The sequence below is a fragment of the Manacus vitellinus genome, unplaced genomic scaffold (assembly GCF_001715985.3).
Source record: "Manacus vitellinus isolate BGI_N305 unplaced genomic scaffold, ASM171598v3 scaffold_31_pilon, whole genome shotgun sequence".
NCBI lineage: Eukaryota > Metazoa > Chordata > Aves > Passeriformes > Pipridae > Manacus > Manacus vitellinus.
This window is the reverse complement of record NW_021940379.1, coordinates 8,179,232-8,205,913: the sequence shown is the minus strand read 5'-3', so window position 1 is coordinate 8,205,913 and position 26,682 is coordinate 8,179,232. Positions and strand designations below refer to the sequence as shown.

The 26,682-nt window shown below is 41.8% G+C and overlaps 2 protein-coding genes across 2 annotated transcripts; one reads left to right on the top strand and one right to left on the bottom strand.

Annotated features, from left to right (window-relative positions):
• Positions 1-3,595: 3,595 nt before the first annotated feature.
• DGCR8 (DGCR8 microprocessor complex subunit) lies at positions 3,596-18,728 on the top strand. Its single transcript, XM_008920734.3, has 13 exons — positions 3,596-4,614; positions 5,043-5,205; positions 6,380-6,522; positions 7,236-7,518; positions 9,097-9,294; positions 10,419-10,520; positions 11,066-11,164; positions 12,137-12,219; positions 13,042-13,142; positions 13,518-13,624; positions 13,856-13,983; positions 14,372-14,485; positions 14,823-18,728. Exons 1-13 carry the CDS (start codon positions 3,892-3,894, stop codon positions 14,904-14,906), a joined length of 2,328 nt encoding a protein of 775 aa, XP_008918982.2. The 5' UTR covers positions 3,596-3,891; the 3' UTR covers positions 14,907-18,728.
• Positions 18,729-20,150: 1,422 nt separating this feature from the next.
• On the bottom strand, positions 20,151-26,682 carry TRMT2A (tRNA methyltransferase 2 homolog A; the record flags this gene model as incomplete). Its single annotated transcript, XM_018076196.3, has 11 exons — positions 20,151-20,765; positions 20,916-21,012; positions 21,203-21,319; positions 21,794-21,869; positions 22,435-22,557; positions 23,012-23,123; positions 23,712-23,827; positions 24,075-24,189; positions 25,082-25,263; positions 25,749-25,857; positions 26,558-26,682. Coding segments are annotated over 11 exons (1,389 nt in total), but the record flags the coding sequence as incomplete, so codon positions are not given.

Genomic DNA, 26,682 nt, shown 5'->3' with positions numbered 1-26,682 from the left:
TAGGTATAATGAAAGAAGGTGAATGACTGTGAGTGAGAAATTACTCTGACAGAGGTTAATAAGTGTGATCAGGGCCTTATAAATTCAGCTTCATTTGGGGCTAGAGGATGAGGAGGATGACTTTGTTTGTGGTTAGCAAATAAGGAGAGTTTGCTCTGGGCCAGTCCTCCTTTTGGGTCGACTGAGTGTGAAGTAAGCAGTTTCTGACACAGAATCCAGTTTCTTTTTAAAAGTGACTTTTTGAGGAGAGAATCTGTGGTATGCTCTTCCTTATTGTGGCTACAAGTATCTGTGAAAAATATGTTCTTTATGAAGCTCCCTTCTAGATGCTGACCTGCTGTCCAGGGAACAGAGTTCTTTGAGTTTAGGTGGTGCTGGTTACAAATTCTAAGATTGTGGGTTTTTCCTGCCTTGAAAAAAGAGACCCTTTTCTCTGTGTACTTCTCTCCCATCCCTCTCCTGTCTGGTTGTGGAACTTACTAAACAAAGAAGTAGTTTGTTGTTTTTCTTTTCTGCCTTCAAAGGACATCTGTAAGACGACCAAGCCAAGACTTGCATTTGCTGGGACCTGTGCAGTTCACTGTGTTACTTTTAGGAGTCCCCATTATCTGTATCGCTGAATTTTCTTTGTGACATGAAACTTTTTAAGTGATCTGCTAATATCAGTTAAAAGTGTGAGATTTGGGTGTATTGGTGATCTGCAGATGGTGAGCTGTGTGTTTGCCACAGATCATCCAGAGTACCCTCAGTGTTTTGTACTGCCTGGGGCAGCTCTCAGTGCTGTTCCAGATCTTTGGCAGGAGTCCTTATGGAAACTGTTGATGGAACTTGGGGGAGCCTTGGAGAATTAACTGTTATTTCAGGACAAGCTAAGGAAGGATGGCAATCTGCAAACTGACTTAGGTCACACCATAACCCAGTATACTAAGCCAGGTTTTGTATGTGCCAGTTGTGTTCTTTTGATCTAAGGTCTGTTTGGCTGTTTGTAACCTACCAGCTTATCCAACTCATCCTTTCAGGTTTCATCCCTTCTGTCTGTCTTTGAAATACCTGATAGCTCAGGGAAAATCCCTACTGGTTTTGTTGTGGGATCTTTTTTCCCAGCCCCTGATATAAAGGGCATATTGTAGTGCCAGTTGGCAGGAAAGTCAGTGGGATTTGGACCTGTGTTACTCTGCTTCTCCCTGGCTTTTTATAGCTTATAGGAAGGTATTGTAGCCCACTGTAGCTGTAGAGCTACCAGGCTGTTATCTTATCCTGGGGATGTGGCAGGTTTATGGCTAGAAGTGGAAAAGCTCCTTTAAACTCCCCTTGGTTTAGTACTTTTCCTGACCACAGTATCTGTACCAAGTAGTCAACAATCCCTGGCAGTGATTTGGTATTCATCATTTCCAGGCCAACAAGAAAGGGAAGAGAACAGGAATTTAATTGTTAACAGTACTTGAAATAGAATAACAAGACATCTTTCCTGCAAAAAGCAGAGGTGTTCTGTCAGTGAACTACCAAATCTAGGCAGGTGAAGTTCTCCCGTTCTGACATGGGTGGTAAGACACCCTTTGGTGCAGGAGCAGGACATGTCTCGGGGTGCAAAGGGCATCCACAGCATGGCTTGTGCCTTGGCAACATTAGTCTTTCTGCTTGGACCAGCTAGCAACACATGGGAAGGTATTACTCTTTCAAATTCTAGAATGCTGATTTCAGTACTGCATTTCTGTGTGAATTGCTTGTTTGTTCTTTTCAGGAGTCTTTAGGAGACTCTTAGGGTGGAAAAATTAGATGACTTAGGTATTTAATTTCCAGGAGTTAGTGAACTCATGCTGTGACTTTTTTGATTCTTTTGTTCAGAATTAACAATTAAGACACTAATGATTTACTGTGAAGAACTTTAATCATTTGTCATTCCCTTTTTTTCTTTTTTAATCTGAAGATGAGGAAGGTTATTAGAGAATTATATTTCTAGAGGTGTTCTGTATAATGGTAGATGTTTGAGAACTTGCTGAAATAAGAAGGAATTGTTTGCTGCTGGGGTCACTGTGTGTTCATCCTGTAGGATCAATGTATAGAACTGCTTGTCTTACTGGTGAATGAGCCATTTTTCAATCTGAAAAGCAACACATTTGTATCAGAGAAGGCGGGATTGTTTTAGAGCTCTTATCAAATTGGAGCCTTTTTCCTTAGTGACTCTACAATGCATGTCAAGCTCAGCATGTTGAATGTGTCACAACCTTGAGTATGTTTAAAAAATGACCACAAAATATGAACTGCTCTGCTGCCCCAGCAGAACTTGTTTTATTGCCAAATCACTAATATGAGTTTACTCTGTTGGATATTATGCTTTCTTCCAGTTTCCAGGTAGGTGGCTTGTGTATGTTGTTGAATTTTAATTGATCCCATTATAACTTCTTATTCCCAGCTTCCTGCCTTGCCCCAGTTGGTGTTTGGATATTGCTGTTGGTTTGTTCCTCCTGGGCTGGCCTAGAGATACATGAGGCAATTCTATTTGGTTTCTCCATAAGTCCCTCCTGACAACCCAGACGTTCTGCCCTGCTGCCTTCAGTGTTACACAGCAACACGAAGGACCTGGAGCTTGCTTCCCACAATACTGGGGTAGACTTTCTCTGCTGCTTGGGGATGCTTTGAACAGAGCAGGCTGAGCCAGCTGCCTTGGGCAGAGGGACACTGCTTCTTTTCTAACTGGTTGGAAGATTTAAGCCTAGTTTGGGCTGGCATGGAGGGACTTGGAGAAACCAAAATAATCAGGTAAGAAATTATGCTTCCTTTCCCAGGTGCTTGTGGTCCTGCACAGATGACAAAAGTATAGTTGAAGAAGGCATCATAGACATGGTAGAAAGAACCCACTTAATGTAAAAAATAAACAAGCCCTAAACACACACTCTCCATCTCCTGTAAAATTTCCTAGAGCAATTTAATTTTTTCCAATTTAAATTACCTAAAACATTGGCTTCTAAATACCTTCCAAAATTATTTTGAGCTTCAGTGATATGTATCTGGACCTGAATTCCTTGGACATAACAAATAAATAGGTCCCTAGTAGTACAAAATACAAGATCAAATGTCTAATATCTGACTGTCTAGAGAGTAATTTTCTGTTAAAACATCCTGTGAGTTTTCAAAAATACCTAATGACTTAAACTTTGAAAAGCCATGTGTCTTACAGACCAGAGTTGTTAAAAACCTCTTGGTTTTGCAGATTGTCTTAAACTGTAAGCTAATTATCCTTTCTGCTGTGTGGGTAAGTATGGCTTGAGTGCCAGGTTGTTTTAAATTATGGGAGAACCTTCCCAAAATGCACAGTTTTTAGTCTGTCGTGCTTAATGCCCTGCCTGCTAATCAAGCAGAGACAGTCAACTAATCATAACACAGGGCAGCTGTGTTAGCAAATTCCTGTGCTGGTGTACAGCTCGAGCAGTAAAACCAATGGAATTCCAGCCTCATTCCAAATGGGCTCTGGGTACCCTGCATTTTTCACTGTAAAAATGTCACTCTTCTGCTTGAAATTTATGCCAGGAGTTACGTGTTTTCTTTCTGCCTGGGATCATATTTCCATTTTTTCCTGTGACAAAATTTTTTTTTTCTTCTTCTTGTAGGTTGAAAGAAGAAAAGGAGACCTGCTTGTCCAATGAAGATGCAGTCTTAGTCTTCAGCTATTTAAGCTGAATGCATTGTGATTTCCAATAATTGAGACAGTGATTCTGAAAGCTGTCTACATTAATGAAAAGAACAATGTAGTCAGCTTAACTGAATCATCAGTGTTGCATATTGAATAGAACACGATAAACCAATCCCGATGGACTCGTGCATGTTAGGAGTATAGATATACACATTTATTAAAGCGTTGGTTTGTTTTTTTAAGAGACAGTAGTTTTAAAAATGGAGAACTATGAAGGTGTCCCACCCCTCCCTAAAGAACCCGCGAGAGACATGAATGTGGAGAACCAGAGCTGTCCCCCACCTCTGCCGCCCAGCGAACAGCCTCCACCACCTCCCCTGCAAACGTCCAGTGACGCAGAGGTAATGGACGTTGGCTCTGGTGGTGATGGACAGTCAGATAGCCCTGCTGGGGACACGCCCGGGCTCGGCAGGACTCAGCTGCTCACCAAGGGATCTGCCTGCTACAAGAGCCGCCTCATCGTAGACCCTGCCGGCGGCGACCAAAGCCCCAGGACCGCTCGGCACGCCCCGTCGCTCCGCAAGTTCACCCCAGATCTTAAGCTGCTGAAGGATGTGAAGATTAGTGTTAGCTTTACAGAGAGCTGCAAGAGCAAAGACAGGAAAGTTCTGTACACTGGAGTTGAGCAGGATTATAAGGCAGACGCAGAGTTTGGTGTTAATAATGTCAATGGGGATTTGCATGTTTGTCCTTTCGGTGGTAGTAATGGTAAAGCTGTAGGAATAGGGGGAGACAGTGAGGACAAGAAGGATGATGAAAATGATATTGATCAGGAAAAGAGAGTGGAATATGCAGTTCTGGATGAGCTAGAAGACTTTACCGACAATTTGATGGAAATAGATGAAGAAGGAGGAGGGTTCACATCTAAAGCAATCGTTCAAAGAGATAAAGTGGATGAAGAAACTTTGAATTTCTCATATGAGGTAAGCAAATCCACAGGTTTTTGGTGGGTAAGAGGTTTCCAAGTGGCTAGAAAAAAATACACAAAGAAACAGTCTCTTCTAGAAGCGTGCAGTATGTGAGTCAAAAATGCAGAATTTTCAGAGTCAGAGCTTTGGCTGAAAACTTCTTTAAACTATTTTGGTTAAACTCCTGAGTTGTGTGGCAGCTTCTGTAGTTTGTTTAAAAATGACATTTAAAAGTCTTTTCACACAGTTGCAACTCATTTTATCATAAAAAATACGGCTCTCACAAAAACTTATTTTCTTATTTTTCAGTCTTTTTACTGGAATCATTGGAACTGTCTAGTTTCTCTGTGGAAGTGCATATCAAAAATGTGTACTTTCTCTTTGCAAGGGAAAAGGGAGGTTGGTAGACCCAGAAGGATAGTGTCTGATGAAGTCTCTTTCAGGATGACTTTGATAATGATGTGGATGCTCTGCTGGAAGAGGGTCTCCGAGCACCCAAAACAAGGAGACTCGATAATGAGAAATATGGTGGTGAGAGCGATCACCAGTCTGATGGAGAAACGAGTGTGCAGCCCATGATGACCAAAATTAAAACTGTCCTGAAGAGTAAGTTCATGTTCATTAAATAACTGTAGTTCTTGTGTATGGCTTGTGTCTGTAGAACAAAAGTATATCAGCAAGCAGAGTGTGGGATAGCAATTCTCATGGAATTGTTAATATGTTGGAGAATTTTATTGTTTGGAGGCAGCTTACTATGGGATTTTTCATGCTCCTAAACAGTGAAGTTGGTTTTTGCTTTTGATCTGTTTTATGTAATAAGAATGCATTTTAGTGTGTGGATTTGTGAAAAAGAATGAAGAATGTTACCTCAGTGGCAGGGAGGTGAACAAGGATGATCTGGGGCTTTTGTCTCTGGTACCATGAATCAGCTGAAGACTTTGTGGGCATTGTGGACTTCTTCCCACTTCAACAACTCTGCTGTTGAAATGGCTCCATGTGAAGTCTATGCAGGCAATACTAGGTTACAAGTAATGACTAGAAAAGTCAGTGGCTTACATTTATCTAATTTCATTGTGTAAATGTTAGAAACTACTAATAAAGAAGAGCTGAGGATGTGAACCAAGCCAGAAGAATTTACCTGAAAATATTCTGAATTAGCATTAAAATTTGAACACGCTCTAGAGAAATACTTTACAGTTTCAGTGTGTTTTGAAATAGGAAATCAAGCAGTTTTCCCCTCCAAATTTTGTACTAATGCAGGATTGCCAGGAGGCTTCCAGCAAAGCTGAGTGGTCTCTGATTTCTGGTGTACAGAGGAGCGAGACCTTGGCTTACAAAGGAACTCCTTGCTGGCTGTTTGGATCTGTAGGTCTGGTGGTGACTCAATGCAAATTTATTCCCAGGTGTCAAGTGAAAAATTTTTTAATGGAAAATTCAGTTGTTTCTAAAGCAAGTGTGACTTTTCCAGTAAGTATAGTGGTGTTTAAATACATAAAAAAGACTAATAAGAAAATCCAGTGAAGAACAAAGCAGTCTGTATAAAACTTAGTGCTTCTCTCACCTTTCAATTGAGAACATAATGGAATCTGTAATTTTTCAGGATTTAGTGTGGGTTAGAAGCATATACCTTGTTATTAAAACAACTTCTCTCTACAAAACATCTTTAATCTTGTTGCAGTGCAGTTTTATTCTTTGAGACAGAAAAGGCAATAAATAAAAACCTGGGTTCTTGTTCTTTTTAGCAGTCTGTGCAAGTTTAAAGCCATTCTTTGCTTTCAAGGTCGTGGCCGCCCTCCTACAGAGCCTTTGCCAGATGGATGGATCATGACATTCCATAACTCGGGCATTCCTGTATATCTGCACAGAGAATCCAGAGTTGTTACCTGGTCTAGACCTTATTTCTTGGGAACAGGAAGCATAAGGGTGAGAGCTGTCAATTACTTACATACTTACTAAGATTTAAACATCAGATGTGTTCCTGCAAGCAGTTGAATATTTTTCTACTTTAGTGGGCTTTTTTCCAGTGTTAAAACTAAGGTCCTTGAAAAGTAAACTCTTCTCTTTCTGAAAATTTGATATGATTTTTCTTAGGTACTTGGGTTTTCTGTTTGGGCAGTTAAAGAGAATGGGATGATCTTGTTTGGTGCCTTTGTTTTTCTAGCATATGGCTGAAAAATTCTGGTTTTATTCCACCATGCAATATATATGGATCACTTATTTGTAGCTGTAAACTAGTCTGAGCTGTGGCTTATGGTCACATTTTTAGAAGTAAAGATGTGACAGTCATGAACCCAAGGAATCTGCAGAAACTGGATTTAATGCCATGGGCTCATGCCCCAAGAAAGCTGGGTGGATTTTATGAAAGCATGTAGTGTGTGCATACAAGTGACCAGAATGTAGTTTGGAACTAAAGCAGCCAACACTCTCAGCAGGTTTGTGTCAGGGGTGCACAGTGTCAGGGTACCACAGGAGGGACCCCATTCAGCTCTTGAGTAGAATGAGATTCCTGACCAAAGAGAAGCCAGAGCCTGCACTGAGGAAAAGTAACTTCCATCTTAATTGCATCTCTTGGGTTTGACTCTTGCTTTTGGTGACCTTGAGATACTGATAGCTTCTGTATTATTTTATATTTGCAGAAACATGATCCTCCCCTTAGTAGCATTCCTTGCTTTCATTACAAAAAAATGAAGGAAAATGAGGAAAGGGAACAAAACAATGACATAACCCCAAACGGGGAGGTATCACCCGTAAAGCATCTAGAGAAATCCTCAGAACTGGACTGCCAGACGGAAGAACCAGATTCCACTGCTGCTGATTCTGGGCCTTTAGATGACAAAGACCCCTCTGGGGGAGATGCAGCACAAGGAGCCTTGGGACAAGTTAAGGCCAAAGTTGAAGTATGTAAAGATGAATCTGTAGGTATGTATGGCAAGTGGAGTCTTTTCTTGCCTGGAGTTGGGGTAATGACATTTGGGAGGCTTTATTCCAGACTTGGCAGCTGAGTGGTATCTTGCCTGAGATCAGGTGATCAGTTATCAGGCTGCACGCTCTGAGATCTGGAGAAACACATCCAGTATTAGAAATCAATTTTGATTTTAACAGAAAAGAAATACACAGTGAAGAATTTTGCTGAAGCCTTGAGAGTCCACATGGAAAGGTTTTACACAAAAAATGTGAACATTTTGGAAGTTAGTCCTGTAGACTTTCTCTCAGTTTAACAGTCAGTTAAGTCAATGTGTACATTTGAATTGCTGTTGTCAGGTGTGTTAGTGTGACTTCTTTAACTAGGCTTTTCTAGGCAGCCTCTATGTTGGCTGAATTGTATCTATTTTCAGTATCAACTCTTTAAGAAACTATATTTCCTTATTTGCACAACTCTATCAAAATAAGTCATGCAAATATAATTGGATGCATATGAAGGGGGTGATGCTTCATTATTTTATTTGTACAAGTCTGATAGCCTTTGCACAAAAAGTTGTCTGAAGAAGTCATGCCAAAATCACTGCCTGACTTAGAGGAACTTGGAGAGGAAGCTCATGTGCCACTTACCACATCTGCATACCTGAGAGGCCCATCCATGTAAATTATTGCTCCTCAGAATATTGATATGGATCATAGGCTGCCACTTGTCTTTAGTATTCCAACATAAAACTTGCCCTTGACATTACATGTGTCCTATTCACTCAGAAAAACACGCCAAAAGATTTTAAAAAACCCAAATCACCAGTATTTAGCAGCAAAACTAAAACCAGTGAGCACTTACTTTTGTACGTGAAGTTCACCTCTGTATCTCTTTCTTCAAATAGGATCTGTGAGTGATCAAGCATAAGCATGACTTGCATGTGGAGTTCCTTGTGGAAGGAAACAATACCAGCAGCTTGCTTTTGTTTGTTTACATCTGTGGATGCTACTCTTTATTTTTGCTGATTATATCTGCAGAAGTATCCTAGAAAGGAGAAGCAGCTGTATTTCAAGGGGGGAGTCTTTTAGTGCTCTGTGTGTGAAATGAATGTGTTAAATTGTGCTTAGAGGCTGCAGACACTCCTGGAGGTCATGCAGCATCACTGTGCAGAGCTTGATGGTTCACTGCTGAATAAATAGGCAGCGATAGCTGGGCTCAGGAAGCTGAGGCTGGAAGCAGAACTGTGCTCACTGTGTGCCTCACTTCAGGGACAGGAAGGTGAACAGGTGTTGAAGCAGAACAATTGCCAGCGTTTGTTACAAACTGGGTTGGGTATTGTGCTAGATAGGGCTTCCTAGAATCTTCAAGTGACAGAATAAAATGGTCTTTTGTTTTGTTTTCCAGTTTGCACAAATGTTTTGCGTTTGACCCAGTAACAGGAAAACTTGTAATTAGTTCTGTTAGTGTAAAATAGCATCCTAACCTTTGGCTGCTGCTCTAAGACTGCAATTACAGCCTGTTTAAACAGTGGAAATAGAGAGCTTGCTGCTTGCTCAGTGCTCAAGAGGAGAGAGTAACCTGGCTGTGTTCCTCAGATCTGGAGGATTTCAGGCGCTACCTGGAGAAGCGATTTGACTTCGAGCAGGTGACGGTGAAGAAGTTCCGGACGTGGGCGGAGCGGCGCCAGTTCAACCGCGAGATGAAGCGCAAGCAGGCCGAGGCCGAGCGGCCCATCCTGCCTGCCAACCAGAAACTCATCACCCTCTCTGTGCAGGATGCACCCATCAAGAAAGGTTGGCTTATCTGCCTGCAGCTCAAACATTCTGCCTTCAACACTAACAGCAGTTCTAAGCTTGGCTGGAAATAAATCCTCCAATAGGTTCATTTTGTGTTCTTTGATCCATCATATTACATAGTAAAGGGAAAATATGGTCGAAATGTGCTTCCTATTGAAAAGATAATTCCTAAATTAAAAGATTTTTATTTTATTTAAGGTTGCAGTCCTGGTTACCAGCGACTACCTTCAGCTATACTTACTGTTGGCTGTTGCTGAAAACCCTCCTGCCTTGTCACTCAGTGCTACTGCCTTCTCAGTTCTGTACCAGTTCTAATTGGTCCCAAGTTAGGGATTGGTTACAAATGCCATATTAATCCAGATTAAAACCTCCTGTTAAAAATACAAATGTGTGTGCAGTTGTGTCCTGTGGTATGATGAGTGGATATTGTATCTGACAAGAAGCTGGAGCGTTCCCTAGTGTATATTGGCTGTGTATCCATAATAGCACATCTGACTGCAGTCTGATGTTTAGAATGTCCATTAGACTTGGGATTTGGATTCTGCTGAGCCAGGGTTTGTGCTCTTGACTAATGATACTGTTGCAGGGGAAAAATCCCATCCAACCAAAAAATAATCTTTCCAATAAAAAGAGCACAGTCATGGCAAGGGAGCAGTGCCCTGGTCTGTGGCTTGCTAAACAGGGTTTTTGTGTGGGAGGGAAGGGGGAATGATTCTGGGTTTTGGATTTGAAGTCTATGTGCCCGTTGTGTCTCCCTTCTGATGTGTTTGGAGCAAATTAGAGGATCTCTAATTGATGTTCGCTGCCAAAAATGCTGTGTCTAGAGGTCCCGAGGCCATGGGACTGCAAACATTGAACAGAATGTTTGACTTGGCTCATAATTAGTGCACTTCTAGTTGTTGATAGAAACATCTCACTCACACCTCAATAGTTTGTCAATGAAAATGGCCTGGGAGGTCTTAGTTACCTGTACTGGTTTCAACAACAGCACATTTCATTTGAGCAAGCACTTATCCCTTGGAGCTTCTAATTTATTGATTGATTTATTTGTAGTAGAAATTGTCTTTTAAAGACTGGAACTACTTAGCTTCTTCCCCTCTCTTTGTCTTTCTTCTTTGCAGAATTTGTCATTAATCCCAATGGGAAGTCTGAAGTTTGCATACTGCATGAATATATGCAACGAGTCCTGAAGGTTCGCCCTGTTTACAATTTCTTTGAATGTGGTAAGTCTGTTACGTTTCCTTAAAATAGACCTGCAATCAAATTAACATTGGGGTTTGTTTCCTGAAGTGCTATGATGTATGTTCCCTTAATTCTTACTGTTGCTGTTTTGGGGTTTTTTTTGGGTTTTTTGAGGGCACCTTATAATTCTTCAGAATTATGTTATTCCTATGTATGTATTACATAATTTACCTGAATTTTCAATATCAGAATGTGTAGCTCTTGTATTCACACTGGGATATGGAAACTTTGGTGTTAATACTTGAATTCTGGCAGATTACCAGGGATCTCTTAAAATGTTCTTTATTTGGAAGAATGAGTATATGGTGGTAAGTCTCTGTTAATGGAAAACTCTTGTTAGTCTTTCTTATACTGAAGTAAGAAATTTTTCAGTCTTTATGAAGAATAAACAATTTCCATCCCTCTTGAAGTTGAAATGAAGAAGAAAAGAAAGCCTTGACAGTGGTGGTATTTCATGTTCATGGTGAGTGTATTTTACACTGAGAGTTCTGCAAAGCTTTCTTTTACTTTCTTCCTCTGTTTCCAGAGAACCCAAGTGAACCTTTTGGAGCCTCAGTTATTATTGATGGAGTAACTTATGGGGCAGGAACTGCCAGCAGCAAAAAACTTGCCAAGAATAAAGCTGGTAACATTTTTTCTTTCTTAATAACAACTCCTGATTTGTTTATCTGTTTTCATTTCTGCTTTGGAAATTACGTGTTTGCCACAGTAAGTGGGAATAATTTTGTTAACAGTCAAAGAAAATGTGTATATGGCCTTTTGGCAAAATTGATAAATGCTGGTGCAGAGACTTTGCTGACAAGCAAAGGTTCAGCAATGGACTGGGACAGAAAACCATGAAGAAACTTGCTCTGTTGACTTCCATGCAGACTCTTGATGTGCACTGGGCAACAGTGTGAGAGTCTGTCTCTAATGATCACACCAGTAAAAACTTGTTGGAGGTTTTATGTCTGTGCTGTCACCTGCTGTATAAACACCTGGGGATGGATTGTAGCAAAACAAAAATATTTGCCTGTCTTTCAAAAAAAAAAAAATCCCTCCAACTTTTGTTTGTATTGGTTTTCTTTCTGAAAATAAAACAGTTGCATTGAACTATGTGATTATTGACTTCTAAGTACTTGTCTTCATTATTCCAATTGTGGAAGTCTGTAATAAATGTGTAAGTAGTTCTAGATGGGAATGTCTTGCCACATCTGCTGTTAGGACTCCTCACTGAGCTCCAGGTTTCAATCTCTTTAGCACAAGGCTCAGGAAAAACCCTTCAGCATGTAAAGATGTATGACATCCATGTGGTGATTTCTGCATGTGAGAATTCCATCAGTGCAGCCAAATCCCCAAAAAGCAGCCTGGAATTGTTTGTGCATGAGGAAAAGGGATTTTGCTGTGAAGGTTTAGGCAGATCCTGGGGGTGCTTTTTGTACCATGCTGGGGTTTGAATGCCCTGGGGATGCAGCACCAGGGCTCAGCTCTAACAACTGAGGGGCACAACTCTGATTTTTGCTGCTAAGGACTCTGTGTCACTTACTAGAGGAGATCTTTTTCTTTACAATCATTGTTTAAAGTAAACTTAACCAAGATGTTTAATCACTCTCTGCAGCTCGAGCTACACTGGAAATCCTTATTCCCGACTTTGTTAAACAGACCTCTGAGGAGAAGCCCAAAGACAGTCAAGAACTTGAGGTACTGAGCTGTTGCTTCCTGGCTGTCATTATTGGAGTCTGTCTTTAAAAACATTGCACCTTCAGTGTCAAAAATACAATGGAAAGTTCATAAGGTTGTTTTCTCAGTCAAAGGGAAATGTGAAATTCTTCCTTTAGAGGAAGATCTATGGCAATGAAAATACCTTTTTTTAATTGGAATTGATCAGAAGATTTAATGTGATGCAGAGAAATAGTTCCTTATTGATTATATCAGGTCACTTACTGAAGACCTGAAATGTTCCAAGATACCAGACTGCCTGTACTGTCCTGGCTTCCAAAATCCTCTGGTTGATGCTGTGAAAAGTTCAGTGAGGTGCTGTCTGGTTTTGTGTGATCATCTTAGGACACCAACAAAGAACTGAAAAGTGCTCAGGCTTCTGAGGCATTTTTACCTACCTGTAAATCTCAGGCAGTGACATTTGAGAAAATCAAAGGAAAAGTTTCTTTAAGTGGAGAATATGTGCTATATTTTCAGGTACTGGAAGTATGAAATAGTTTGTTGATCAGTGGTACTTCTCACAGACCATCAGTGAGGAGTAAAGGACAAATCAGTCATCAGAAGATTAGTTGTTTGTACCTTTGCTTTAACTTAAAACTGTGTTGTATCCCCTACACTACTGAAATGGTCATTAGGAAAATGCAAACCATTTTTTCCGTTGTTTTGCAATACAAAATGTGCCAATAGCTGTGTGATTAGGTGTGGCAGATCTTATAGAATGTTGCAGAAGAGAAATGAGAGTTAAGGACAGTTTTAGGGCCTTACTTGCACAAAGTACAATGACCCTTCTCAATTCCTTTGTAGTATTTTAACCATATCAGTATTGAGGACTCACGGGTATATGAACTCACCAGTAAAGCTGGACTCTTGTCTCCATATCAGATTCTCCATGAGTGCCTTAAAAGGTAAGGCTGCAGCAGGAGGGCAGTTTGGGGGCACAGTGTCCCTGCAGTGTTGGGCAGTGCCTGGGCACTGTTGGGCTGGCTGAGCTCCCTGTGCCAGCCTTGGGGGGACTCAGCTGGGCAATGCTGAGGCACTTTGAATTCATATTTGCTGTTTATGCCTCTTCTGAGATCAGAATTTAGTTGTGGGATATATATTTGGTTTTCCTTCGTACAGGCTTGCCTTTTCAAGTTACTGATCTAAAATACCCTTTTCATTAATGAATGTTTTGGAATTTATTAATGTCTAATTTCATTGCAATTACTCTCAAAGATAACTGCAACCACTTCAGTTGTTTGTAGTTTTACTTAGTATGTGATCTTGATTTTGTGCTTAAGAAACCACGGAATGGGAGATACATCCATCAAGTTTGAAGTGATTCCTGGGAAAAATCAGAAGAGTGAATACGTGATGACGTGTGGGAAGCACACGGTGCGAGGCTGGTGTAAGTACAGGGCTGGGCAGTTCTGCCCTGCCTGGCTCTGGGGGCTGGGGAATGTCCCTCTGCTCTGCTGTCCCAGTTCTGACTGACACAAGGCAATGTTGGGGTGCTGGCTCAGCTGGGGAATGTCCCTCTGCTCTGCTGTCCCAGTTCTGACTGACACAAGGCAATGTTTGTGTTCATCTCACTACACGATGGTCCAGGACTGAGACACTGCCATGACTGTTTTTACAGGCAAAAATAAGAGAGTGGGGAAGCAATTGGCTTCCCAGAAAATCCTGCAGCTCCTGCACCCCCACGTGAAGAACTGGGGCTCTCTCTTGCGGATGTACGGGAGGGAGAACAGCAAGCTGGTTAAACAGGTGACTGTGCTCTTGTGTTGGTCATAACCTACCCTGGGACTGGAGTTTGGCCTTTGGGTCTTTCTGGGGGTTTAAATTTAACCCCAGCAAAGCTTTAGGCTGTGTGCTTTGGTGTGCTGGTCCCTGCTGGTGAAGGCAGTGCCCCTTTGGGGAGCAGTTCTCAGTTCAGAAGGGATCCTGTTCCTTGCTAGTGCCAGAACACGAGAGGAGTGATTGCACTGGCAGTAATCACTGTTAATCTTGCATCTTCCAGATCAAAATTATATAGCCTGTTAAATATTTAACATTGACCTGACTTGTGGAAATAGATGTTATTACTTAAGGAAGTACAACTATTGCTTCATGTACATTATTTTGATCAGTTGTTGCTTGTGGTTCTGTTGAATAGGAAACCTCTGATAGAAGTGTGATAGAGCTTCAGCAGTATGCCAAAAAGAACAAGCCAAATCTGCACATCCTGAACAAGTTACAGGAAGAAATGAAAAAACTGGCACAGGAAAGAGTGAGTAAATGTTCTTGTGGATTTACAAACAGCACAAGTGCCACAGTTCACCTGTACCAATGGTCAGATAGTTTTGCTTGTTTTACCTGGTATCTCAAAATCTGAGCTCTTCAAAACTTGACTGGGGAGCTACTTCTAGAGAGATTTTCATCCTCTCTTTTAAACTGTCTTATAACTTAATTGTACCTACTTCAGTAAATTTATTTTCAACATCAGCCCAAGTTAACCTTTCACACCGATTGACAGAAGTTTGGCTAAAATTGTACAAAATTGGAATGGTGTTTATGATTACCTTCTCTTTATGACTGTGTGGGGGGGCTGTTTCATATTTTTGTAGGAGGAAACACGAAAGAAACCCAAGATGACTATAGTGGAGTCTGCTCAGCCTGGGAGTGAACCTCTCTGCACTGTTGATGTGTGAGGAGAAAATGCAAGTGGGGAGCAATAACACAAATGGAGGAACTAGATTCTCAACAATTATTTAAAAATTGTTTGCTGCAGAATGCAAGATAACTTTTAAAATCCAAGCTGCTTCAGTTATGCATTGTTCTTTTTGCATCATCAGGGCAATATTACTTTTTCCTAGTTTCTTTTTCTTTGGTTAGGTATTTTTCCTTTTTTAATACCTCTGAGATATGTACGTTTAAAGGATCGATCATAAAGGTCTCTTACTTGGCAAATGCACAGAGCACAGGCATGTTCACACAGGATAAAATCAATCAAGCACTTTTTCCTGGAAAGCCATCCATGTTGTTTGAAATGGATGTATTTTAAGTATGAAATTCAGAATATCTATGTACAGGTTGAAGCCGATATTATATATATACACATTCATATATATGTATATATAAAAGAAATATATGTACATCTTCTTGTATGAACATGCCTAAAACTATTTTTGTGAAAAGTTTTGTTGCATTTCAGCACATAATAATATGCACTGATAAGACACTTTGGTGACAAATACAGGAAAGTGATGAGCAATGTTCCTAATGCCATAGGATTAGGCCAGTAATACTGTTTTTGTTTTGCTTTTTGTCTCCTGCCAGGCTTAGTTATTTGAGAGCACAGGATACAGATTTTTTTACTACTTGAAAAGAACAAGTACACCTGGTAGTGTTAAGAGTAACAGGTTGGATATCCAAAATTACTGGACTTTATTTGAAATAAAAAGAGCCTGTGTTAGTTTACAGATCACTTGAACAGGGAAAATATGGCCCTAGTTGTATGATTAAAATAAAAACTGTAGTTTGAAAGGCTGTTTTCAAAGCTTGGAGCCAAAACGCAGCTGATGATGGTTGATAGTCTAAATATACTTTGCCAATGATGTGTTTAAAGACTTTCCACTCCCTTCTCCCAGCAATAAAACAATTTCTTATTTGTTTGGTGTCAGATTACATCTGACTTGACCAATTAAGTCTTAATTAATTTGCACCATAAAAGCAAAGAATTTAAAAAAGAATCAACACAACCCTAAAATCTGAAATAACTGCAGCAATTTAGTTTTTTTTTAAGAAGCCTTTGTTTTTACTTTTTTTAATTACATTTTTAGTTTTTAAAGACAATGTGTAACTTCTGCAAACTAGAATGTAGATTTGGGTTATGACATAGAGTAATGAATAGAATGAGACCATAACTGGCTATGCTCCTAACTAAGGAAGTCACAAATATGCAAAGTGTTCTCAGCTGCAGCACAGGCAGTGTGGGCAGGAGCTGTTGGCAGGCACAGCACAGGAGGAGTTCTTCACTGGGGTTCTTGTTCTTCACTGGGCTTCTCTGGGGCACTGCAGTGTCTGCCCTGGGAACCATCCCTGGCTTCTCTGGCACTGCAGTGCCTGCCCTGGGAACCATCCCTGGCTTCTCTGGCACTGCAGTGCCTGCCCTGGGAACCATCCCTGGGTTCTGTGGCACTGCAGTGCCTGCCCTGGGAGCTGCTCTGTGTTGGCTCTGCGAGGGGAGAGTGAAAGCCGAGCTGGTGCTTCAGTGACTGCTGGAGGAGCTGCTCTGCTCTGTCCTACCCTCCTGCCCTGGGCAGTGACCCAGCTCACTCCTCTGCACCTGCTGCAGCTCCTGCCCCTTACCTGGACAGGGACCTGGGGGCTCGAGGGGTTGTTTGCTTTGGTTTTTCTTTTGATTTTTTGCTGGGGGGTTTTTGATTTCCTGTGTTACATGGAGAGTGCTGCAGTATATTGAATTTAGTGCCTACTGGATTTTAACAATGTTGGCATCAGTATTGTAAGACCTCCTTTTACATCATGCATTACTTTGGAAATACGTGGAGTTTAATTTATATTTCAAGCTGATGTTCTCTCACGTGTTGCATATGATGTTTGAGGTTAAACAGGAGGAGTCCTGGAGTCTCACCTGTTTCTGTGTTTGAGTGATACCCTCGGAGGTCTCTGCAAATACAAATCCATCCATTTTTTTATTATTGTATTTAGCTTTTTAGTTCCACGAGTTGTAATCCTGGTACAACAGGATACGGGTAGTTGGAAGACTATACATGAACTTATTATTTAAAGAAGTGGCCTGTCTTAAAAAAAAAAAAAAGAAACAAAAAACACTGCCTCTGCTTTTTTTTGTATAGCTTTAATAAATCTCCATCTTTTGAAGGGTATATAATATTGGTGCAGCAGTGACAAGCAGTGATTGCTGTTTGTCTCTTTGTTTTTATTGGATTTTTTTTTTTGTTTATTTTCCTAAAGACAGGGCTTATTATATCTTCTATGCCTAAATAGATAGGTTTTATTTCAGCTTCTCTGTTTTCAGCAGAAAAATCTGTACTTGGATGGCACTGTAAAAGACAAATCACCCTTGTAGATCTTTTTATTTTTCTGAAACCAGAATGTCAATGCATTTGCAGGTCACCTGCAGAATATCCATAGATGCCTCGCTTACCAATTTGTTTTCATTCATTTTAAGAGGATTGCTGTATTACCTCACTCTGCCACTATCAGATTCACAAGGTGACCATTGCCCTTAATAAACACCCAGAGATTTCATTGTGAACCAAAGCCTAGAACGTGTATTATGCATTCTAAACAAAACCCAAGCACCACGATGGTATCAGACCTTGCTGCAGCCTTTAACTGGAGAGCTGTCCAGGAACCCGCAATAACTGCTGGAACAAACAACGGAACTGCTGTTGATGTCATGTGGAGTATTCTTGTGTTTTAATGTTTACTATTGTTTGGAGTGTAACAGTCTTGCATTTGCACATAAGCACGAGCTGCTGTGATAGAGGATAGATCATTGCATTAACTTCAGCTTCTGCATGAACACTTACAGTGTGATTCAAGATGTATCCTAAACTTGTCTTGTAACTTGTGTGTTTTCTAGGTAATCGGCTGTAAAGGTTTAGATCTGATTGTATGAATGCATAAAACAACTGCTGCTTTTGTCACTGATACTTGTTATTTATCCCTTCTATATCCAGAGGAAGATGGGTATTTTTATAGGGATGGAGTGTATTTTTAAGAACTGTTCCATCCTTTGGGGATTAGACAGTTTTGCTTTGCATATTATGTGCTTCTTGACAAAAGTGTGGTTTATTGACTTTAAGGATTCAATTAGTGTGCATTCAAATCTTCATGGTACTGACAGAAAACTTACTGTGACTTGCAGTGACTAGTCAGATGCTACCTACTGAAACACCAGTCATCAGCTTTTTTACATATTTATTAGGCAGAACTGATGAATTAGTTGGGTACTCAGAAGTTTGGAAAGACTATTATGCATAAACTTAACTGTTGTATGTAAACTTCCATTCTCCTGTGATGCTGTTAGGCTTTATACAAATATATTTGTAACATCCAAGTATTTAAAAGCATCATGATTATCTTATTAATTCTCTAAACTGTACTTTGGTCCTGGAGTGAAGTTGAGGAAGTGATATCCTCCTAACTTTCCGTGGGAAGGAATGTGAAGTGCAAGAAGCCATGCTGTTATTAACCAAATAAATGATCAGTTACAGTATTCCAGTGTGTATCTGGAGGTGGGAAAACAAAACAAACCAGAGTCCATCCCTACTGCCCGAGCAGGTAACAATGGTTGCTCTTTGAGTTGTGGTGGGTGCAGTTGCTTGATGCCAGTGCTAAATTGGTACAACTATAAAGCCTCATTTTCACTGAGCCTCTGCTTGCTTTTTTTCTGCACAATCATGTAATCCTCTGTGTTTGGTCTTTGAGTACTACATGTGTATTTTTCAGACAATTAGTTTTGAGCAATAAAGTTTGATATTATAAAATGCACCAGTGTGATCAGTATTACCATGGCTTAAGCATATCTAGAAAAAGGAACTTTTTTATTCCTTGAGTCCTGTAGGTGTTTTTAATAGAAATTAAATTAGTGCAGGCTCTAACTTCTTGGTTAGGGAAGTACTTGATCCCCTTCTTGGTAAGGAATTGAATGTTTAAATGGTTAAACCCTTGGAATTAAATTACAGTGTTTTCTTGAACTGGGATTTGTATTTTTACTTAAATGATGTCAAGGTTGGGAGTGTCTCAGCCCCAAGTGCTGCTTTTGGTACCTGCTGTCACTGGACAGGTGGGGTGTCAGCACAGCTGGGGGCTGTTGTTGTTCAGGCCACATTAAATGTGTATCAGAAGTATGTTTGGTAACTTGAGATTTAAGATGGTTTTTCCTTCTCCCAGTCAGTGCTCTGTCTGCTCTGGAGTGTGGATCACAGTCTGTCCATGGCAGCTGCTGAGATCTGGAGAGTGACTCTGCCTGGAGAGCACCTCGGCCCGGGCTGGGACTCTCAGCCAGGTTGGTCTCCACGCACAGAAGTGCAGCTGCAGGTGCTCAGTGGGGTCACTGTCCTGGTGTGTGTCTGTGCTGGGGGTTTGGCTTAAACACAAACTGCCTTTGTCTCCTGCTGCACAGGGCTACGACTAAAACAGCTGGGAAGATACCTGAGGAAAGATCCTTTGGAGCCCAGGGCAGAGGTTTGGGACAGAGCACCAGTGTCCAGAAGTATTTCAGCTGTAACTCAAACACTGAAGGAGATGAGGTTGTACTCCTTGTTTTCTCATTCCTCAGTGATCCCTGAATTACACAGCTCTTCCAGAAATACACTTTCTGTGAGGCCAAGGTTACCCTTCCAGAGCTCCTGCAGGATCAGAACACCTCAGGGGGCTACAGAAGTTCCTGGAGATCACTGTGCCAGGGGAGGTACTCGACTGAAGGCACCCCCGAGCAGCCTCACTGACACTGAGAGGAGGAGGAGGAGCCTCTTGACCAAAAATGACAAGTGTCTTCCCTCTCCTGCCATGGCCTGACTGGGGGCAGTTTGCAGGGTGAGGGCCTGGCCCTGAGGTTTAGGACACTCAAGCGTTGGTTGTCCCGTCCGTGCTGCTCCAGCCTGGTCAGACCGACTGTGGCTGAGGGGAGGGGGGCACTGAGGTTGGACTGAGTTCGTCACTTCCTAGGGAAGAGTCAGCAGTGAAATGATCTGTGGAAGGTTTAAGGTTGCTCCATCTTCACTTGCCTCCTCAGCCAGGGTGTGGTTCTGACAGGCTGGCAGAGCCCAGGGGAGCAGTGGCAGTGACACCCTGCGGAGTGCCTGGTGTTGGCTGTGGTGAGTAGCAGCTGTTCACTAAGGGTGGTGTGTCACACTCACGGGAAGGGTGGTGTTGCATTAAAAATCAGCCCAGGCTTCAGGTAGTTGTATCTGCATAGAGTTGTGGAATACTTTATTTAAAGCCACTTCAAAGAGGGAGACCACTGTGGGCATGAGGAGAAAAGTAGATTTGGGGCTTAATAGTACCTAATGCCCCATCTCTGGAAGTGTCCAAGGCCAGGTTGGATGGGGCTCTGAGCAACCTGGTCTAGTGGAAGGTGTCCTTGCCCATGGCAGGGGGCTTGGTATGAGATGATCTTTAAGGTCCTTTCCAAAACAAACCATTCTGTGGTTCTACAACAATGAAATTTAATTCATGAGTATGATAAAAGAACTCAAAGCCTTGCACCTACTCTGCTGTACAGAGATTTATTCCCTGGATGTTACAGACACGATGTTATGGACGCAGCTGGCCAGGCAGTGGTTTGTGCAGTGTCTCTGAGTCAGGGTGACTCTCCATGGCCAGCAGCTGCCTGGCTCCCTGAGGGGCCCCCTCCTGCCGTGGGCTGAGCTGCTGCTGAGCTGCCATTGGGGTATTGCACGCGCTCGAAGCAGAGCAGTAACTCACAGTGCCTGGTCTGGGGGAACAGATCCACGGCCATGGCTCGCACGGGGCGGAAGGAGGCTCCTTTCACCCTGTTGGACGGGGCCCGGCAAAGGCTGAACGGGAAAGGACAGAGAGGGGAGGAAGAAATGAACCCATGTTTTAGTCTGCTCGTCACCACTGCTGTTCTTCTAAGAGCTCCCTCTCCCCAGCAAGCACAATTTGTCTTCTGAAGATTAAGTCAACCTAATGCAAGAAACACTCACTCTACAAAGTTGTTCATCGCGGCTCTGGGATTGCAGGAGACATAAATGAGCTTCTTCAGATGTTCAGCTCTTCTAATGGCAAGAATTACCTTGGAATCTGGATGATCAAAACCAAGACAGCTGTTTAGTGGCTCTGTGTGCAGCAACAGACTGGCAGAGAACAAACTGCTGCAATCCCCCACTGGTTCAGGCTGTCCCTGCAGCCTCCACCTCATTTGTCCCGTTGGTGTTCCCTTGGGTTCCCCCCCAGCACCCCTGAGGAGAACAGCCCCAGCTGGGGAACTTACGCAGCCCTGCTCGGGGGGGATCCACAATAGTGACCAGGTTCTGAGGAGCCAAGACGTTCATCAGGGAAGGGACAACATCTTCTGCCTTCCCACAGTAAAATTCAATATTGTTCAGTTCTGTAAGAACAAGAAGGGATGTCAGAGTACTTACCAAAGCATTTTCAGTACACTATACTGGATATTAAGTTCTGATGCCTTAGAAACTACAAATTGTTTAGTCTACCATGAAATCAGTGTCATTTAAACAATCACTGTTATTTCAGATCATTTAAACAACAGTAATTTGAGCATCTTCCATTATCTGGACTAAAGCAAAACCCCACAGCCAACAGCTACTGTTAATGTTTTATTTAGGAGGATAACTGGTTTTGTTTCACTTCTACACTTGAAGAAGGAAAAAAAGCTAGCTTTTAGTCAATGGGCAAATTGATCTTGTGGGTTAACGTGGTATTTGTTTTCAAGAGAGATTAAGTGTTTAAAATGGACAAGATCACTATCAACAACATGTAATTCCAGGCTGCTCAGATAAGGTAAAGAGCAACTGGCTGTACAACCACTGCTTAACAAACAGAGCACTTCAGCTCAACTCACCATTGATCTGGGCATTGGCTTTGGCATCCTGCACAGCTTCTTGGCACAGCTCAATTCCAATCACCTTCTTCACTTTCTACAGAATCAAGGGGAAAAGCTCCCTCTGTGTAAGTTTAACACTTTTCATAGCATCAGCAATTAACAGGAACTTTGCCCAGTACCTGGTCATGGAATTATTGCCTTGCAGGCAGAAAAAGGCTGAGAAGGGACTGTGCAAATCCATAGTGACTTTTTCAACTGAAACTGTGGGATGAACACCCTTTATCCCAACCTGTACAGGACAGACAGACTCCAGTTATGCTGGCGTCTTTCCTTTTTGGGGGCCAGACTTCCTTACATGCTCTAGCAAACTCCACTCTACCCAGATGTAAGAAATGTTGGTTATTCATATCCAGAGCTTGCTGAGAAAGTCCAGACTAAATTAGTTTCAAAATAATTTAGGCTGCTCAACACAAGGGTGAGCTTCCATGATGACTTGGTAAAACAGCTGCAGGCAGTTTAATGAGACATTGTTTGAAAAAAATTAAGATCCAATGTGCTGCATTTCAAATGTATGGAGTATTTTCTTCCACTGTAACCACCCTTACAATTAGCTAAGAAGGGCAGTTACCCCAGCCTGTCCCAGGGGAGCAGGGGCTCACCTTGGCCAGGGAGATGCCGATGGTTCCTGTGCCACAGCAGATGTCCAGCACGGTGCTGTCGGGGCTCAGCTGGGCCCAGTCCCCGATGGCCGCGTACAGAACCTCTGCAGCCGCCGTGTTCACCTGCAGAGGGAGTTCCAAGGGATACACTTCCTCAGCAACAGGAATGTGCTTGAGTCAGCCTCAGCAAAGCACCTTTTCTTGTTCTTAAGACACAACTTCACGTGTAAGTTAAAAACACACATTTAAAGTGCTGGAAGGCTCGAAATAAGTTTTGGAAAAGCAAACAAAAATGAGTCCTGCAAGATTTCCAAACCATCCACTGCATGTTCAGTGTTACCAAAGGACTGCCACGGAACAGGAGGCAAACAGAACGAACTCATATAAAGAAAAAGTTGTCTTCAGTGTGCTCCCATCGAGTTTACACTCCTTCACTGCTTTTACAGCCAAGAGAGATATTTAATCACACTAAATATAAAAGATTAAATTGCTAGATATATCTTGTTCCACAGCATTAGTCAAGCTCGAGGGCATTAATGCAAATCCAGTGAAATTAGGAACTTCACATCATCCTTACCTGAAAAAATGCATGAGGAGAAATTCTAAATTTTAGGCCAAGAAGTTCTTCATATATGTACTTGTCACCAGCCACATGCTCCAAAGGCAAGTCTTCGAGGTTGGGAGATTTCCTGAGGGTGGGGGAAGAATGGGGAGACAAAATAGGGGAGAAACAAAAAAAAGACAAATATGTTTGTTACAATTTTTACCAAAGCTGTAGTCACCCCAAAAATTGTAGTGCTACATCCTAAGCAGTAACATTTATCATCTCTTAGAGACTCTTCTTGGTCATTTAGCCCTGCAGTGTGCAATTGTTCCACTGCTGGTTGCTGTAGGACCTACCCTATCTCTGGATGAAGATGGTGTGAGCCTTGTGCTCTAGGAGGGAGGATGGGGAGATTAAAAGAATCACAGAAATAGGGAAGAAAGGATGTAGAAGTTACTTGATAATAATAAACCTCCATCTACTGCAGTAAACACCTCCACAGCTTGACAGCCAGCAACAACTGGTGGGTTCATCCACTGAAACTCCACCTGCCTTCATCCAGAGAATGGGAAATTCCAACAGGCTCTTGTGGAAAAGGTAAGTGATGTGCAGAAATGAGTAACACTGATGCTACTTCTCTGAAATAGCCCAACCAAGGCTGTGCAAGTGCTACCTGCTGTTCTGCAAACACAAAACATGCACCACCGTCCCCCAGAGACATCAACTCCCTCACCTTTGTCCTTCCTCCACGAAGTACAGAGAGGTGACACCACTGCTCCGTCCCAGCCCTTCTGTGAAGTATTTTGCCAGAGAGCTTTTCAGGTCAGTGAGCTCTTCCTTACCTAATTTCTACAGGTTTCATTGGAAGGAAGGGAGAATAATCACGTGAGTGACTTGGAGATGGGATTTAGTGTGTACTGTTTATAACATAGGAAGGACTTGTTCATTTCCAGGTATCAGTCCAAAGAGAACTGGAGTAGCAGTGCAAGGCAGGCTACAGCAAGCAATGCTGTATTTCCCTTGTGCATGCACAGCTCCCAGACTCAGATGTAGCACTTCAGAGCTGTGTGGGCTCCCCCCCATCTGCAGGGAGTACCTGGGGGTTGAAGTAGGCGATGGCCATGAGGTGGCCGCTCCTGCTGGTGCGCACAGTGAGCTGCTTCCAGTGCCCCTCGTAGGTCTCGGGGCTGTAAACAGAGTAGGGAGTTGACCTGCAATTTGCAGAAGCTCCATTACTTATACACAGAATTATTTGTTTTGCATAACATTAAACAGTTCATGGACACAAAAGAACATTACTATCCAAAGCGATGGAAAAAATGTTAAGTACAAACAGAGGCTGCACTGATTTGTCAAGAAAGGAATGACTCCCACACCTTAACTAAGAGAAAAGAACAAAAAGGACTGATGAAGAGATAACATCTCCTAAAGCAAAATAACGTGTGCCTAGTTCTCAAAATCCTTTTACCCATTTTAACCCATCTAAAATTACAGAGGCAACAGGCAGCTTCTCATCACGTTCAGAGAATAACACCACCCTTTATATCATTAGCTTCTCTGCTTCATACCAAGTTCAAACCCTCCACCTTCATGATTCTTCTGAGGTCTCCATTTCTTAAGATTTAATTGCTTCTTAAAGAAAGCACTCATTTTTCTAAAAAAGTATTGTTGCTTAAATGTAGAACTTCTGTTTTATTCCTTGCTGTAGGATGATTCTTCTCTTCCTCCCAGGAAGCAGTGGACCTTTGTTATTCAAATTTCTCCTTTTAAAAGCATTTCTTTGCAGTTAGTGGAAGAAGCTCACAACTAACACACACTTTTTATTGTAGACTTACAGGTCCCACTGCTTGCAATAAAACTGTGTTCAGTTTGTACCTGTCCTCCCATCTCAGAGCAGCCCAGAAAGAGCAAGGGAAAAATACCCTGTGAGCCCGTGATCCAGGCACAAGGTAGAAAGAGAGAATCACTGAAAATTGAGGCTGGTACATCTTAGGTCTTCGAGCTCAGAACAAACACTAAGCTTTTCATAATATTTCATTTTACAAATAATTTTTGAGTAAGATATCAAAACCTTTACGGATAACTCATTTTACTTATGCTCACCTTATGAAGTCTTGGAAAGCTTTTACTACTTTTTTGGCAATAGCAGGAATGTGAACAGTATCAAATGGCTCCACTACAGCACATGTACCACCCTTATATTTGCCAAGACGACAACCCACAGTTTTGTCTTCTTGATTTACACCAATCCCAATCAAGAACTCACATTTGTTGCGATATTCAGTCTAGATTCAAAATAAAGTTATGTAAGATATTGATATAGCATTTATTTGTACATGCCAAGTTTCTCCTGAAACAAATCTCATATGGTTAAATGCATTTGCAAATGGACACAGGACATTTAGTTCATATGGAAGATACTCATGGATTTTGATCTGTGTGAACTAACACTGAAAAGCATTAGTAAGTCTTGTTATCTAAAGAGCAAACTATTGCCTCTGCTGAAGAATGTATTAGCTTACAACACAGGCTTGCAGGGACAGCATATTCATTTTAAAGTTAGAATATCCAGTTAATTGTGTCTATTTTTCTGCTTCCTGTAAATATGTCCACACAGTATTTACATGACAGGCAACAATGTCTAAAATTCATCATTTATTATTACAAGAAGAAGTCGAATACTCACTGTCCACTGTCTCCTAAGACCAAATAAGGAACGTACCCCTGAGCTCATGAACCCCAGCCCACACTGTACCTGGGCTGACATTACCTGTAATGGTGACGCTTTCACTCCCTCCACCGGGCAACACAATTTATTAAACTTCTGCTTCTGCAGGAACAACCAAGGTAATAAAGCTCTGTTGTTATTTCCTATTTCCCTGCCCAAATCAGAAACAAAAAAGTATAAAGCACGCAGTTAGAAAAGTTGAGGTCAACAGTTGCACAAAACATTTTCTTGTATAGGGCACAAAAACGCATCACATTATCACAGGAAAGAGTATTTCTTCCAGAATTTTTTAACAGGCAAACCCTCTCCAACTTTATAAGAGCTGACCTGAAAAAATGAGGGTTAAATGTAGTTACAATGGTATTTACTGGATTTATCAATGTACCCATGCATGAAAAGAATGCCAATTTTATCCACGTAAGGCAAGAGACAGAAGTGATACTTTGATCTACAAAGACAGGGCATAAAATTTTGAGGGGATTTTAAAAGAGAAAAGCCCAATAGTAATTTACCATCTTTACAGATTGATTATCTCTTATACCCTTTGACAATGCCATTTTTTTAAGGGCACAAACATCCTCCTGCTTATGGAACAACAGACTTTAGAACCAATTCCCCTTCATTTAGCAATTTTTTGAAGCTGACCGAGAACAGCAAGTTTTGTCAACTGGAACAGCTTTTAGGCCCTACCATCGCAGATTAATCCTCTATTTACTTTGACAGGGGATGTGAGTTTTGACGTACCTCTAACTCACTTCATTTTAGAGGTAGCAATTGGAGTGAATTTAGCTACATCCCATCCCAAGGCCAAGTCCCGTACACACTACAGTAGCGTTACAAACAGGAATTACTTTGTCAGCTTCTGCAGCACTTGCTCGCACTCCTGCAGCTTCTGTGCCAGCTGCTCCTCGTAGGGCACGTTCCACAGCGGGGTCACCACGTCCGCGATCCGCTTGCTCAGGGGCTCGTCCCCCGA

What these genes read in the sequence shown, in the direction of transcription:
- DGCR8 (XM_008920734.3), top strand. Translation starts at nt 3,892, where the DNA reads ATGGAGAACTATGAAGGTGTCCCACCCCTCCCTAAAGAACCCGCGAGA. An exon ending in ATGTAAAGATGAATCTGTAG is followed by an intron (nt 7,519 to 9,096) that starts GTATGTATGGCA and finishes TGTGTTCCTCAG; the next exon opens with ATCTGGAGGATTTCAGGCGC. An exon ending in ACAGCAAGCTGGTTAAACAG is followed by an intron (nt 13,984 to 14,371) that starts GTGACTGTGCTC and finishes TCTGTTGAATAG; the next exon opens with GAAACCTCTGATAGAAGTGT.